The 16,936-nt window shown below is 42.6% G+C and overlaps 2 protein-coding genes across 2 annotated transcripts; one reads left to right on the top strand and one right to left on the bottom strand.

Moving 5' to 3' along the window:
• Positions 1–203: 203 nt before the first annotated feature.
• Positions 204–3,820, bottom strand: cfap299 (cilia and flagella associated protein 299). The gene is made up of 5 exons (XM_022256467.2): positions 3,600–3,820; positions 2,985–3,115; positions 2,314–2,547; positions 1,864–1,993; positions 204–1,363 (listed from the first exon to the last, which is right to left on the bottom strand). Exons 1-5 carry the CDS (start codon positions 3,705–3,707, stop codon positions 1,265–1,267), a joined length of 702 nt encoding a protein of 233 aa, XP_022112159.1. The 5' UTR covers positions 3,708–3,820; the 3' UTR covers positions 204–1,264.
• Positions 3,821–3,946: 126 nt separating this feature from the next.
• On the top strand, positions 3,947–15,395 carry LOC110991197 (uncharacterized). The gene is made up of 15 exons (XM_022256457.2): positions 3,947–4,085; positions 5,576–5,858; positions 6,509–6,653; positions 7,305–7,442; positions 7,829–7,937; positions 8,469–8,566; positions 8,815–8,894; positions 9,142–9,348; positions 10,482–10,556; positions 10,743–10,843; positions 11,309–11,436; positions 12,016–12,171; positions 12,304–12,531; positions 13,126–13,218; positions 13,745–15,395. Exons 2-15 carry the CDS (start codon positions 5,725–5,727, stop codon positions 13,802–13,804), a joined length of 1,752 nt encoding a protein of 583 aa, XP_022112149.1. The 5' UTR covers positions 3,947–4,085; positions 5,576–5,724; the 3' UTR covers positions 13,805–15,395.
• Positions 15,396–16,936: the final 1,541 nt, after the last annotated feature.

Below are 16,936 nucleotides of genomic sequence, written 5' to 3'. Positions count from 1 at the left end.
TTGGGCATGTGCTGTTGGAATACCAAATTATGTCCTTGTCCATGCTTGGAAACATGCATACATGTACGTGCTTCTGTCCTGTTCTGGTCGTAATAATGCAAAACCTTTTTTTTCTTCTCGAAAAGTCTTTTCAACAATAAAAGGAGTTTATGTTGCGTACGTTCACAAAACACTTCAGAAAATTGAAACAATAGCCCATCATCTTCATTTTGTGTGAATTCACATGAATTTTTATTTGAACTGTACAAAGAACATACATTAAAGGTTATATACAAAATAATGGTTCATTAACTGATCAAATTTAGTTGTCTCGTTTATATGACAGTAGCTCCAGGAAAATTATGTTTTTGTATGGTGAATTTCAGAATAACCATCTATTAGTAATTGGATTAAAGTCTGTACGACCCATAAAATTGGTTTACTCACGCCAACCTACCAAGTTGCAAATAAGGAATTAAACAGTCTCGGGGATGTGGGGTCAAACTTTAGTAGTGAAAGTACATGAGTAAGTGTACTTCGGTCGCTTTTATCACAGGTTAATCATTTTTTGTTGGTTTATTATTGTGGCGTACATTTGTGCTCCAAAGAGTGGGCATTTCAAGTAGAGTCCGTCATTAGCCAGGGACACTTTCAGTAACATGAAATGGTTGAGAATACATGTATTGCCATTTCCCCTGGATGATATGCCAGTCCATCACAGGCGACTCCCCAGCTAATGCTGATAACCATGACACTCCTGCAGAGAGGCAAGTTAGGGTAAAGTACCTTGCTCAAGGACACAGTATCTGGCCAGCCCGAGCAGCTGGACTTGAACCCCTTTACCTTTTTCTCTATACAACCAATGAGCAAAAATCCCCTGCGCATACATCGGTAAGGTCAAGCAAACAATAAATCTTGCTCCAGATGTGTCACAGAAATTTGGTACAGTACTAAACAGAATAAAGTTCCACACACCAGCTGTGACTTGATCTTTGATTGCCAAGTGTCACAGTTACTAGAACCTCAGAAATATTTCCGAAATTACGGTACACCTTGGAACTTAGGATAAACATTTTGGCGGCAGTGCTACGAATATAGCAATTCTTCATTATTTCCTATAGAAGTCTTTAGACAGAAACTTTCGCCCTTATCTGATATTCCCCTGAAAAGGACCTTTTCAGTGGCATTTCGTGGCACAGCATTTTTATTCAGTGCTGTCCAGAATTTCTCTTGCACCATCCAAACTACAAAACCTTATGGTGACAGTTATGTCCAATGAACCGATCTATGTCTTCCTCCTGGTGATGTGATCGTAGATGACAACTTGAGTGTACTGTGGGCAGCTGAGGGGTGTCCGAGTGGAATTGTCCCCTGGAGTTGAAGCCTAGATAGGTTTGAAAGAAAAAAAATCAAAATTATCAAAATCACATCTCAATATTAGAAACAATTGTGGCCCATCACTGCAAAACCATACTGAAAATTCATAAATTATCATCTGGGCAAGATGATACCAAAATAAACCGGGACCATCCACATTCGACAATTTTCAATAGCCGTACCAAAGCTGTCTTGCATGCAAACTCTGTCCTTCAAGATGACTTTGAAGTCTGAAAACTAATAGTTGGGAAAGGAGTAGTGTCCACTGTCAATGCTACCCACTTCGGCCTGGTTTTGAAATGTTGGGTCATATTTTATTTTATCTCATTGTATCTTATTACACTTTATACTGACAAAATATTATAAATAAATTTAGGTGGAATGAAAAAATAAGCAGTACAACATCTCACAGGTAGGTCCAAGAGGCAGAAGGTATGCTCACTCTAATAAAGTATACTCGGCATTCAAATGCAAATGCATGCCTTTCTCAGTGACATATGAACTCACCTTAGGGTCGACAGTCAGTATCTTCCGATCTCTCTTGTTCTTGAAGAGTAAACCGGAGGCATTCTCGGCAATGACCTGGTAGTTTGGCGTGGGGTTGGAAGTAGAGGTTTGGGTTTCCCAATTGTAGAAGCTGTTGTGTAACAAAAAAAAGGGGGCATCATTCAGATTTTCATTACACACAAATTCGAAAGTTGTCCCAGAGAACTGCTTAACTACTTGGCTCAACTTTTACAAGCAGAATGGACTGCTGACGTGTTCTGAAAATCTTTCAATATCGGAAGACAAAGGACAGGATCATACTGCCCAAAATTATGTGTCCACTAGTTCTTTTCAGAACTTCAGCCACTCACTAAAGAGACTTTACGTGGCACTACCACAAACCGTTATTACGCTACAATGTCTACCGTGCAAAGCTTAATTAAATCATATCCAAACAGATTTTTTTTTTACCTAAGGTCTGACGGTCTGGGCAGCAGCCTCTTGCGGCCGGAGAAGTAAGGCTCAAAGTCCTCCGTCTTGAGCCGGTGGGCGTAGTCGATGTAGCCGGAGATCTCCTGGCCCCGGGCGTTCTTGTCCCGGATGAAGATGATGGAGGTCATCTTGCCACTGCGGTTGGCCTCTTCCCGCTGAGCCAGTGCCTTCAGGAAGGGGTTGTTCAGCTCTTTCCCTGAACTTGCCAGTGCTCTGCAGAGAAGGGGGTTTCGGACAAGAAAACAGGGGGTCTGAATATTCTGTGTACATTTGTGACCACATCCAACAAAACAAGTCACAATTTGCATGGGCAACTTTTGAGTTACTGGTAGACACCTGTAAAAGAATCTTGAACAACATCAATCGGCAGGAATCCTCAATGCTTTTTCACCAAGAACCTTAAGACTCATTTTGTGGGAGCAAGTCGCATTTGCGAAATGTTAACAAAACAAGGGCAGTAAAAAGGGACACTTCGCCTATATGCAGTTTATCTTTAATGGGCAGAGTGCATCCATAAGCAGTATTTAATTGATACAGTCACTTTGACTGACATGAATATGCATTAGTCCTGTGAAATTAATGTTTACAAAATTTAAATCATGTTTTTCTGAATTTGCTCGTCAAAGACATTTGTTAAATCAGTCACTCACTTTTGTTGGCTTCTCTTGGACAGTCTGCTGGCCTCTGCTGCCTGTTTTCTGGCCTCAAACTCCTCTCTCTTCAACACTTCACCACTGCCCCGGTAACCTAACTCAACAAGTTGTCTTGCAAGTTCTTCATCCTGTGAAATATCCAACAAGAAGCAATTTGATAGCTTATCGAGCATGTTACTGTACTACCAGTCCAGTCACTGTTAGTAATTTGTTGATTACACTGATTAATGAAAGTTTGTTTTTGTTAGACACCTGATTGGCTTGGAATATTTTTCTACAGCTGTGGTGTAGCTTTGGGCCTGCTACATTAGCACTTGCAGCTTTTGCAAGAACACTCATACGTAGGGTGGTTACAAAATAAGAACAACCAAAAAAAAAAAGACTTGTATGCCTTCGGCGCAGCTTATTTCCACAAAGAAATCAAGCACTGCACTGCAGTCAACTAAGAAGACCAAGACAGGAAGGCAGTAGTAGCCAGAGCACAGGGGACAGTCAACAAGGCCAGTGGCCAGCTGGCAGATTCCAAAATCACTCGGACTCCCACACTGTCCCGACAGGCTGTACACATTTCTATCCTCAAACTTCAAAAGAACTGAACAAAATCTAAATCACCTCGAGGTACAACAGATCCAACGACGTAATTTGTGAGTCGAGAAATTCTTCATATGTGTTAAATTCAGTGACAATATTGTCACTGCCAGATGTGACTTCCTCTTCCATGACGAAAACTGCGGTGGGACTTTGTGTAAGCCGGTACTTTTGCCAGCAAGGAATAACCAAATAAAGCGGTCCGCACACTGCACGCTAGACAACCACCACAACATTGCAAAATAAACTTTGACCCCGATAGTCCTTAGCAACCGCGAGTCAACACATTGGTCTGTCTCCTGACCAGAGGGAACGCTATATTGTGTAGCATTTCGTTCAGCCATCAGACTCCAGTATCAAATGCATGGCAACGTGGATTTACCATAGCGCCCTCATCGATCAATTAAGCGGCATCAATTTGTACGGTACGGAGAGACAGCGTTGCCGAATTAAAAACTTTGCTGATGCGGGGTTTGGACTTGGAGAAATTTTCGAATTGTTACAAACGACGTAAGTAAACGTAAAGTATAAATGTGTGAGCCTGACGTTTTGTTTAGTATACGTACCGTTCTATTATGTTCATTCAATCGAGTTGATTTATAGGCTAGCTGACAGTCTAACTAAACGTTAGACAGGAACTAAAGTCTAAACAACTCACGTTAGTCTTGTGCGAACCTATGATTGATTGATGAAGGCTACTGTACCGAGTACTGTCACTATAGCATGACTAGTACTAGTACTAGGCCTACTGCTCAATAGCAAGTAGGCCGTAGCCGCCTTTTCATTTTTATTCACTTGTTAAGTTCCAGAGTCTTATTCCTTTACCTTGCATTTAACAGGCTTGCTTGTCTAGTTTAATAACTTTTGTAACTCACACAATGTTAATCGATACAATTCACAAAGGTGATGTTTGAACTCGCACAAACGACGTTCAAACTCACAAACAGGACGTTCAAACATGCACACACGGTTTGGAGTCAACACAACGTTCAAACATGCACTGACGGTTTCGAGTCAACTCAGACCCAAACCAACTCGGACCCATGCCATCTTGGACCCAATACCAACTCAGACTCGCGCCAACTCGGACCCGCTCCGAGTCAACATTCAGTTTGTGCGTGATTAATTATCAGCGTGTTCTAAATGACACTTTTTGCCTCTATTTTTTTCAACCTTTCATTATCTTATTCAACTTAAGAAAATCTTAAGTTTAAGATTTTATTTGTCCATATCCTACTTAAGTCAACGGATGCCGAATGTACTTGCCACCTTTTGTGAGTCAGTGCCATGCCATGTGTGTGGATTAAATCCCTGTGCATTGGTACATGCAGCGCCATGTATAGTTCGAATGATTGACAGATCCTATAGCTTTTTAGGAAACTTTCAGACATTAGCCATACCAACAAATGTCAGAGGTAATTAGAGCACTGTCTTCTGATGCCTGATAGGCAATGAAGTTTGATTTCCACTGAAATGTGAAAATGCTTTACTGAACACAGACGTTAGATTGATATCTAAATGGTATGGTACAGTATGAGAAACGGGAACTGAAGGATTACAGTTTGATGAAAGTGTTACATGTAAATGATTATCTAGTGTATTGCTGAAAAGAATTGAAGTTGGCAGAAATCGTCTTGGTTTCAAACCGGAACATCTATAGGAGGAAGCATATTTTGGGATCCATGCCGAAAGCCTTGCTGCTGGGGCTGTCGGGCTTTGCGCATTTCATTAATTATCACAAAGTTGCAGAAATAGTGTAAGGCTCGGTGGGTCTAAGTTGGTTGTTGGTCCGAATTGGTTTCAGGTCCGAGTTGGCATGGGTCAGAGTTGGTTTTGGTCCGAGTTGACCTGATACTGCACACACCACGTTGGAACTTACAAACACAACGTTCAAAATTACACACACGACGTTTTCCTGTCCACCTTAGACCACCATATGAAATAACCATCTTTTCATGCTTGTCTGTGACTTAATTTGCATTTGTTTTTCTCTCCCTCAGCCCGTGACTGATGACTTGAATTCTTGGGATAGCTGAATAAATACATGATCTACCCATCCATCCAAATTGCAAAAAATCTTCACTGAAGTTGCACTAAAGAGTGTTAGCTAAACCTGGCAAGTGAAAACCCTCGTAAGTGGTAAACTGGCATGAGAACTATGTCGAGCGGTAAGCTAGCCATGCCCTTTGACGCTGGTCAGAAAGTGAAGTCACGCTACGAGACCCTGGCCTCCTTTAACAGCGATGAAGGGGAGGAGGCAAAGGAATACGCCGCCTTCCTCAGGTAAATGTCCTAGAAATCTCGACCCCTTGTTGTTTGCGAATGTGTAGACCCGCAAATATTGTTGGACAGTTTCCTTAGGCCTGTGTAAACAGTTTCTGGCGATTTCTTATGGTAGTAATGGGTTTAGGCATCACCTGCTCTTGCACCACTTGTTAGTTTTGTACATGATTGGCAAGTCTGACTAGTCTTTGGAAACCACGGCCAGTCATCCTAGGAAATACTGCCCAGTGTAGAAAAGACAATGGACGATACAGCAAGCAATTTCACACTATTTTTGTACGAGTGACTCTCAAGAATTATTCCACTAAGTTATCAATCATGGGTGTCATATCTTGTTATTTTAAAAAGTCCAGATTTTAGGCAAAAATAATAAACACACCTTGAGTTGTATTGTCATAAGATGTTACTGCCCACAAATGGTTAATACGTGTATGAGCAAATTAAATGTTATGGCAACAGGACTTGGATCCCAGACATGAGGGCGAGCATTACGGTGCTTTATTCCAGAACTGCTCTCAAGATGGCTAAGATGGCCACTTGTCTATTGTATCAGCACGCAAGCAGCCAACAGCCAGCCTTCTTCCGTATGATTGTTTTTTTTGCAATGATTTCGTTTAAATTTCCCCAACTCTGACGGATTTTCTCGGCAGGGAGCAGGAGAGGAAGTGCGGCCCGGAGGGCTTCTTGGACTCCAAGAAGTACACCCACTCCTTCCAGGTCCGTGGGAAGGTCTTGGAGACCAAGAGCAACAAGCCCAAGAAGCCTGACGACGAAGAGCAGCCCAAGCCAACTCAGGTAACCGCATGCGGCAAGAGCATCTCTGGTTTTCAAGCCACGAGGCCGGTTTTGCAACATTTAAGATCCATTTTCATCTCGAGATTTTACTTGCTCCTGTGTGCCAAGATGTACTCTGTATCAGGGAGATGTCAATTTTAATAACACCTCTTGCCTTGACACCGGTTTGCATTTGCAAACACCGCGTGCTCGGTGCTTGTCCAAGAGCTGAAAAATTCACAAGCTTACTCAGGTGGGACTCGAACCCGTGACCTCCCGCTTACTAGTGCAGACGTCTTAATAACCACTCGACCACTGAGCTTGCTCCTGTACTTGTATCAGAGTTCTGAAGATGAAATTCTGTGATTTGGTTTATCTCTTGTAAGCTGGAAGACAAGAAGATAATGAGTTTAATGCTATGAAGTAAGTGTATCTAGTGGGATCTTGCAATTAACGTATGTGCCCCAGTGAAAAATTGGGTATGTTGCATTTTTTTGCATACTGTTGTCAAACAAATCCAAAATTATAGTAAGCATAAATATCAGCTTTTGGGTATGTTGCATTTTTTTGCATACTGTTGTCAAACAAATCCAAAATTATAGTAAGCATAAATATCAGCTTTTATGCCTCCAAATGATGATGTTTTTCTTATGACCTGTGTTTTTCGGATAGGTGGGATTGTTAGGAGTTAGCACCAGCACTGGCAGGAAACCAGGTCAGGAGAGATCAAAAATGGACACAGTGGTGGATCTGCTAAACAGAGTAGAAAAGGACAAAGAGGACTACGAAAAACGCATGAAAATCATTGAGGTAAGGACGGGCTGTATTTTACAGGGGAACCACTGAATTTCTTTGGGTGGTTGTTTTCAAACCAACACCTGTCGCCCGTTTCTCAGTGTTGTCCCAATCGAGTTTGGTTTGAAGAAAATTCTTCTAATGCTACTGTAGAGTGATGCTGTTGTCACCATATTACAACAGTTTATGACGCTGTTGCAGAAGTGAAGAACTCAAAGAAACTATAAAACTCCTCGTTATTGGTTAGGCTCAAGCTTGATCAGCATCGCAGTCCCCTGCAAAGTTGAAAAACACTACCTCTTGCACGGTAGTCTTAAATATAAGATTAAACTTTTTTTATCCGGGGAGAGGGGGGATAATATGCACTCCTTTCAATCTTCTCTGGACTTCTACCGACCCAGGACCACATGTGGCAACACAAGCAAGAGGAGAGGGAGCTGAAGAGATCTGAGGGGGACATCATCAAGAGCCAGCACATGCTCCGCAGGACCATGAAGGATTTTGAGCTCGGTAAGGGCCCGTTTCACCATCTCAGCTTTCCCGAGCTTGTTTTGCAAGCCCACTGCGTACCTGAGAACAAAATATGTCCGCACGAAGGAGCCTTTGCACACCTTGTGTGGACTAAGCCAGGTCCTCCCGAGGCCTTGCGTGGACTAAGCCGGGTCCACACAAGGCTTTTACCTCTCTGAGGAACAGGTTTAGGGGCATTTTAGGGGTCAGAGTTATCTTGTGAAAAATTACGAGGAGTGGTCGTGGAAACTATCAACAAACATCTGACTTAAAAGAGAATTTAATGTTTCAAACATAGATATTTTCTTTACTCAAAAGCAAAGAAATGTCCACACGAGGTGCGTAACGTAAGCATATCATGCTTTCAAATCACAGAAATTTTCACCAAGCAGTTGTCTGTAAACAAATATTTCACTGTAATACGAAAGGGCAAACCATTTGTTCACGGATCGCGGATAAACTTGGTGATTTCAGACAGAAAAAAAAACAAATTCTGTGAATATTTCTCCTCTTTTGTTTACCTGATTGCAGCCATAAATCGTAAGAAGCAAGCAGAAGCCAAGAAGATACTGGAGAACAAACAGAAAGAGTTCCTCATCACAAACGACCACATCCACAAGAAGGAGAATGTACGTCTCAGTCTTTCTTTTTTGTCAATCTGAAGGAACAACAGATTAGAATCGAATTGTGCACTTAGCCCTTACCCCCTAGGGTGTAAGTAAAATCATATTGAAATTGGAGGATTTGGGGCTGTTAGGGCTATTATGCCCTTGTAAGGTACATTTATTTTACCTTTGAGCTTCTAAAGAAATGTTAACAAACCGATTGCTTTGAGTTTTGACCTCTTTTCATTTTTTTTTTTTTTTTTCATCCACAGCTTACCAAGGACAGAATTGAGAAGGCCATAAACAAAGATCAACAGATCAAGGATGAAGACCGAAAATCATTTCTTACAATGTAAGACAATCAACAGGGTCCTCATGTATGCTGTGTCGTCTCAGAGACAAGCTCAACATGCTTAGTATTCCTCAAGTGTGTAGAAACTTTTTAACTGGGATAGATCTGGCTAATCCTGTAATTATATTTTCATTAACCACTTGCAAAGTGTATTAGCTTGGCTCAAATGACAAGATGCAACACAGACCAAATGAATCAAAATGTGTTGTTGTGAGCTTTCTTCTGTTCTGTTGTTTCCAAACAAAAGTGGAGACCTGGAGAGGAAGTACCGGGCCAAGATTGCCGAGATTGAGCTGCGGCGGGCCGAGGTGCAGAAGCTGAGCGAGGAGTTCACCGACCGCATGAAGACCAAGGAGGAGGAGACCTTTGCCCTGAACAAGGAACTGGCGGAGATTGCCCTGACCATCAACATGGAGGCCCAGAAGCAGCGCAAGACGGCCGTGGACACCAGCAAGTCAGTTGGAAGGGGCCCGGCGCACGTCCCAATGGCTTGGCTGCGGCTTGAATTAACACTTGCGTCTGTGGAAACGGCTCACCGGCCACTGTGGCCATCCTCCATAGACTTGTGTGTTATTTCTCAGCCGCTGCCAAGAAATTTGGGCAAGACCTTTCGTTGCCTGTGCCTTCGTCACTGTCCCCCCCACAACTTTAGATTTTTTTGGTGCAATAAGGAGCTGTGTTTTGTCAGAGGAAATGGAACTGTATACTATCGACCCAAAGATGGAATGAGATTCATTTTAATTTGGACGTTACCATACCATGAGGGACTAAGTCTCTTCTAAGCAGTTCCGAAACAACTTGTTAAATGGCTAAGCACAAATTGATAATAGGGTTTGATTGGGCACTTAAGATGTATATTACATAAGGATTTCATAAGAGACTAAATCTCTTATTGGACCATACCACGAGGTACAATAGTCCTGTATCAAAGTGTGACGTCATTTTAAACCAGGAAGTGTCGTGCAAATGAATGGAGCATGTGCGCTTGTTGGTCCATGCACTGGTTCTCGCGCTAATGCCTTTTACCCACATAATATGCGCGTGACATATTCACCTCGGTATTCTATAAGAGACTAGGTCTCTTACAGGAGTTCAGGGACAAAGACATGGAGATGAAGCCACGATTCAGCAACTCCTTCCTTTCCCCAACAGAGCAGACAGTCCAATGATGTTCAAGACCTGGCTCAGTTTAGTTGACAGTTTGAAACTGACCTTTAAATGGATGAAATGATCGTTAGCTTCTCCATTTATATACTTAAGCCCGTTAATAAGGAGATAAATTGAAATTAAGCATGTAACTTTGAGGTGTACCTCCAGGTTTTAGCAGATTTTTAGGATATTCAGGGTGGAACCTCACGTTACTGCCTGTTAATTGCATTCTCCCTGAGCCCGTCGGTCGATACAAATATCATTCCTGCAGGGAGGAAGCAGTTGACAGTTTAAAGTATTCCCTTTGGTTATGAAACAAGACTTATTCAAGAGTCAAAGACTGAGGTCAGCTTTTTTTTCCCCTTTCACCGTGGTTGGGGTACTCGATGATGTTGCCCGTTTTGATTTCCGTCTTCAAACTTGTTTGTCCATTTTCAGAGACAGTAAGACGGAATCCAAGGAAAAGATCAAGACAGACAATGAGATGGAGACACACTTTGACACCAAGCTGAGGTAAGTAACAGGCTCAGCCTACCTTTTGTCAGATTCCATTATTTATTGATTTTGAAAACAGCAACTTGCAGTATTTGTTTAGTTAATTGTGGTTACTTCAGAATTTAACTGAAATTAAAGAGATTCAGGACTGGGGAGAGGAATTGTCATGACATCCTATTCTGTTTCTCTTCATGCCGTTTCTAGGAGGAACGTGAGTAAGGCTGGTCAGTTTGAGAACAACAAGAGACGGTTGAGTCTGGACTTGGCACAGTTCAGCGTCAACATGCTGGAAAAGAACAGAGATGGTAAAGACCAACTTAACTCACTCTTCAGTCCACGGCAGAGGCAGAGACAAGGACCCTTGTTTTTGGCCAGCAATGTCTGATGTCTCGATTCAAGTTTTTACAGGAGTGTTTCCGGAAACATTTTGTACATGAGAGTGAAGCCAAGTGATTTGAATTCAAAGCCCAAGACTGGACTGGTACCCGTCCAACTTTTTGTAAAGGTTGACCATTCATTAGTCTGGTGGCATGACTGTGCAGCGAATGTAAGGAAGCAGAGATGAGGCACGAGACGTCTCTTTGATACAGTTGATCGACTTAAGGGGTATTGAACTTATGTCAGGCACCAGTCTTTATTCTGGTGTTACACGCCTCCACTGTCTCAAATTTTGAAACTCTTCAAATCCCAAATGTTGGGCCTAGGGTATTACCCCTGTCTACTTGTATAACTGAACATTGTTTACTTGTTTATTTGTCTGTTACCATCAGGTGGACGGCAGTTGCTAGACACCAGAAACCGTCTGCAAGAGAACAGCACCACACAGAGGAAGCTACAGGAGGCCGCCCTTACCGCCAAGCTGGATCACACCAACAAGAAGATTGAACAGAAGCTACGGGTATTTGGAAGCATTGCAGATGATATTCCACCTTATGCATATTCATGAATCACTGAATAGTAATCTCAGTGGTAGCCCAATCAGGGAAGTTTAAAAGCTACCCTCTCTTGTGCAGTTCCATTTGAACTAACTCCAAGCTCAGCCTCACTTATGAGGTTTGAAAAAAAAGTATTCAAAGTATTACTAGTCTGGTCTCCAGAGGGCAGGCCTTCTTAATGTTGTATTTGAGCAATCAGATTTCGTAATTATTTGCTTCAATCAGCCTGCAAAATGACATGGATAGGTGCTCTTGCCCGAGATGCAAAACTTTCCAAAGAGGCTTAAAAACCTTGAAAACTTGGCCAATCATTTATGAAATTTATATGAAAGGAGGTATGAGATTGAAATTTCTTCTTTCTTCTAATTCCTATGTGACAAGTTTGCACCCTGCCCCAGTAATACTTGAAATACTTTCTTAAATCAATTCTTGTAGTGGGCTTTGTGTATGATATTATTGCTGAATTTCAACAGAAAGTAGTTTGAACATAAAAAGCCTGCTTCAAGAATTGGCACGGCATGTTACGCATCGTCTCTTCACAGAGCCACGATCTTAAGAAGCAGCGTCGACTGCAGCACATCACCGCCCTCAAGAAGAAAGAACACGAGAAGGAGTTGAAGGACTGGGAGGAGAGGTTTAGCAAGAAGCAGTACGATGCCACAAGGAGAGAATACGAAGACACCCTCAAGCACGCCGTGGTAAGACAGACAGACAGACAGGCAGAAAAATGGTGTCATGGACGTGGCTCTGTTTATAATTTACACACTAACGCATTTGATGCACCTCTGAACACATCCTGTTTATCGTCTCTCTCTCTTTCACTCTTGTAGAGGACAGTCACCAAGCAGGAGGAGATCGAGCACGACCTGTCCACCCGGGTGCGCACCAGCGAGTACGCCCGCAAGCAGCGGGAGCAGCAGTGCAAACGCATGCAGCAGCAGCTGGCCGAGCTGCGGCGCAAGAACGACCAGCGCCTCAAGCAGCAGATGATCGAGTGCTACCAGAAGGAGAAGGAACTAGAGCAGAAACTGCTGCGGGAGCAGTCGGAGCTCTACAAGGTGGGGGGATGGGTCTCTCGGAGGGGGGGGTGCCGACACCACAGGGCTGAGCCACATATAGAAAAGAGTAGTGATCAGAGGTCTTGTAGGATGTGGTGTGTTGTGCGAATTTCGTTTCCAAACTGGTGGGTGATTTTACTGGGGGCTACTGTAATAGATCAGAGAATGTGTCTATATTTAGGTGGCATCACAGAGACCAGCTGACTAACCATCGGCTGCTTTGTGTGGATTTTTTGGAACCAAAATGGATATGTGGTTGTGAGGACTTGTAATTGACTTGTGAGGACTTAGTTCAGGCTTGTGGGGACTTTCTGATGTGAGGACCTATAATGGGCTTTATGAGGACGTGATGGGCTTAAGATAGGTTTGTGAGGACTTGCTGGTTTGTCAGGACTTGTGATGGACTAGTGAGGACTTTTGATGGGCTTATGAAGACTTTTTAGGACTTTTGGTAGTCTAGACTGCAGCCTTAACCCTCCAGCGAAAAATTCTCACTGGACGAGATGCATCGTCACGAATATTTGATCTCTTTCTAATCATCAAAAAGCAATAACAGGTTAATCAGATTTTATGTTGCTTTTGGTTCCATTGCAGAGCCATGTGAATCGCGAGGAAGGGTACGTCTCCCTACAGCAACATCGCATGATGATGAAAGAAGACAGGATCATACTGAATGAAACGGCGAAGGTGAGCCTTATACCCTCGATGCCCTGCTCAGCTCGTACATCCACTGCTCAGCCGCTCTGTGATATAGTCAGGCCAGTTGTCAGTCCATACTTGTGCAGTGCCAGTGACCATGGGGGAGTACGATGACGGATATTTACACGACCACAGACCTTGCTCACACCCCGCAAGAAATTGAGATTGTGGGTTTGGATGAATTCCAACGCATTTCACCCAACCGGGAATTCTAGCGCTGATTGCCAGAAACCTTTACCCATGATAAAGTACTCATGTTTCGGACAAATTTCACATTCAGCTTTTCGGGTTGGACTCTAAATAATGGACCAGCATTTTTTTACTGATCAAGAGTTCCACAGTGTTCATGGTATTTAAGCCTGTGCTTAAGTGCATGGATCCCACGGCAATGTATTATGTCTTACATTCAAGCACAGTGTGTGCAAACTTTGCAGAATTTTTTAACTACCTCACCAACAAGACCTCCCCACTTTATTTTGTTGTATCCACATCTTTTAAATTTCGATCACTGCAGGAACACGAACGACTCGTGAGGATAGGCGAGAAGACGGATCTGCTCAACAGCTATCCTTGATGAGAAAACATGACTAGTCTTCTGTAATCATTTACCTTTTTCTACATGCTAAGTAATTTATGGTCGTCTTCAGCGAGTAACACGGATTGTCAGTACTGTCTTACAACCAAGATGGTCAGAGAGACTGAGCAGTATTTCTGCCGCTGATTGTTGAAAATCAGGCATTGTTCTTAACCAGGCAGTTGGGGAGGGCAAATGTGAACATCTTTCAAGCAAGAAATATTCTTTTCTTTTTTTCTTTTTTTCACTCTTAGCTGTGAGAAGTTGCTCCTATACCAGGGCATACAAGATGACGGTAGCATCCAAACAAAAGCAAGGAACATCATTTTCTTTGAAACACAAAAGTTGCTGTCAACATTTGAAAGTTTCATTTCACTAGAAAATCTCAGGAAAGTGTCTGTCATTTTGAGAAGGGGCTATGTTCATGAGATTTGGCTGGGAAAATTCTCTTTCAGCGTGCACCATTAACTCAGCATTTCCAGAACACCTATAAAGATGATTTTTTTTTGTTTTGAAGTGCTTTTTTCCCAGTTAGCTGTTGGTTTATGCGTCATTGAGCGCTAAGTAATTGCTTCGTAGAAGGAACGGTCAAATGTAATAATTCACTCTGACCCACGTTGTTACCCATACACTTTCTGTACCATGGACATATATACTACAGCCAACATGTGCCTTGTCACCATCTAAGGGGTTCTGTTTTGACGCCTAGGCGAGTAGATGTGCAAGTCGTTTTTTAGTTTTTTTTATTCTCTCTTTTTTTTCTGCTGAAGGAAAAGTTGTGGTGTTTCATGGTTCCTATACATGTATTGAGATATTTTCTACCAAAAAGGTGCTTAACATAGCTGTGCATGTGCTGCCCTAGAGTTGACATAATTCCAGAACTATCAGTCCATCAATCAGAGGAACTCTTCCAACCCCCCTCCCCGGAAAAGGACCCTAAATGGTGGGAAATGGCTAGCTCTTTCCGTACGCTCTGACGTCTCATGACCATGAAAACTACCTGTAATATAAATATTATATGATAATTTTCTGTTGTCTGCCTTTACACCGAGGTGTATTGTAATATTATTTGTACAGTGTTCTAGATAGTTAGAAATATCTTAATCTTGAAATATATTTTGTAAACTTAGGAAGTATGTGGTCCATATTCAAACCAAATATTTTTCAGTATTCTCCAGTGATTGGGTGTATGCATTTATGTACTGAGTAATTTCTCCAGAAACTGGTTTTAAGGGCATGTACAGTGCACATCGACATGATTTTTTTTTGTTTTAATCAATGCCATCGTCTCACACCGGCACACAGCATTAGTTTACTTTGACCAGAATGTTGTCCATATTTATCATTCTTATTATTTACATGCAGGGGTGCGCGGTTTGTTTGTAAAAAATCTCCGTCCCGCTGCTGTCCAGTGCAACCCAAAATTACACTTCTGTTGTCGTAGTAGTGCTCTAAATTATTTTTGAAAGTCTTTACCTGCCTCTTTCAACCATTAACAACCTACCAACCATTTCTTTGACTTTTTATTTTGGTTCCTTGTTGTCAATTTTGGGGATGATTTATGACATAAGAACTACTGTCTCTCTGTTAACCTCATGCCTTCCATGTACAAAATTATGGTTTCTCGTAGATTGATCATGATGGAGTTTTGTATTCCACCACGTGTATACCAAAGATCATATAGCGCCGCGTAGCGGCGCAAGATGAGTAATTCGACCATAAAGGTGTTATCACCATAAGCGCCATTCGAGTGTGAACGTTCACGTGTACGTACGTGTGTGCGTGCCTGCGCGCAGGCACGCATACACATGAACGTCGAACACGTACATGAGCGCGGCGCTATACAATCTTTGGCATTCACTTCGGCAGTCTATACAGGCGCTTACGGCGCATTAACATGCACTGCGCAGTCGTAGTCCAACCAGAATGGCGCCCATGTGATAACAACGTTTTACGCATATTCATGGTGAAGTTTCCCATCTTGCGCCGCTAAGCGGCGCTATACGATCTTTGGTGAATACGTCGTTCACACAACGATGTGTGTAAAAGATATTACGGTGAGAACCAGCGCGTGAACCAACACGCGCGCGTTCTGCATTCGTTTGCATTGCACTTTCTGGTTCACACTAATTACGTCACACTTCGATACTCTATTCCGTTCGTAAGTGACTTTGTCACAAAGGCAGACTCGCCACGATTTGCAGGCTACGTGTGCATTGGGTGTGGTTTAAACTGAAGTGACGTCACACGAGCCGGATAGACTACCGAAGTGTGACATCATTTAGAACCAGTAGATAACGTACAAACGAATGGAGTACGTACGTGCATTGGTTCACGCGCGGGTAGGGTATTATTGGGTGCGTTCGATTAGATTGCTAATGATTTTTACACACATAAGTGTGCGCGTGACGTTTTCACTTCGGTACTCGTACCGAAGTGTGACGTCACTGTGAACCAGAAAGTGTCGTACAAACGAATGGAGTACGCGCGCGTGTTGGTTCACGCGCTGGTTCTAGCGCTAATGCCTTTTACACATATTGTGCGTGTGACGTATTCACTTCGGCACTCTGTAACAGTTGTCTCTGTATCATATGACAATTGAGGCAATACTTGGTGTCTGTCCTTTCGGAAAAAAAACAGTGGATTTCCCCGTTATAGGAGATGAATGTTAAAAGAAGTAAAGATAATGAAAGTGTGTGATTTTATCTCCTACAGAAAATTTATAAGGTATGAAGTCATTTGTATTTTTGTCTGTCTTGTTTATTTTGTGTGTGTGTGTGTGTGTGTGTCTTTTTGAATCCGGAAGTAGGAGGCCTACCTCCTACCTCCTCTCAAAATGGTCACGCTAATGAGTAGACGCAGTTGCAGGGGTGGGATATATGGAGACGAACGCACGCACTATTTCGATTTTACCCCAGTTCATGCCACGCCCCCGTGTTCAATATTTGGAACAAGGTTTTCATGCAACTGCCTCCAATTATTAATTAGTAAGTTTGAACAGAAACTGAAGGGTTCCCCCTCAGAAAATCCCGCTCCCTAGGTTCCAAAGTTACCCTTGAAAGAGGGCCCGGATAACATAACGCACTCGTCTTGTTATTCTCACTTTCCCCGTCAAAAAAGTTGTCTACTGGG

Source organism: Acanthaster planci, linkage group LG19, assembly GCF_054643075.1.
Source record: "Acanthaster planci isolate LZ-2023a linkage group LG19, COTS_SCS, whole genome shotgun sequence".
Lineage (NCBI taxonomy): Eukaryota > Metazoa > Echinodermata > Asteroidea > Valvatida > Acanthasteridae > Acanthaster > Acanthaster planci.
This window is presented reverse-complemented; position numbering and strand designations above follow the sequence as displayed.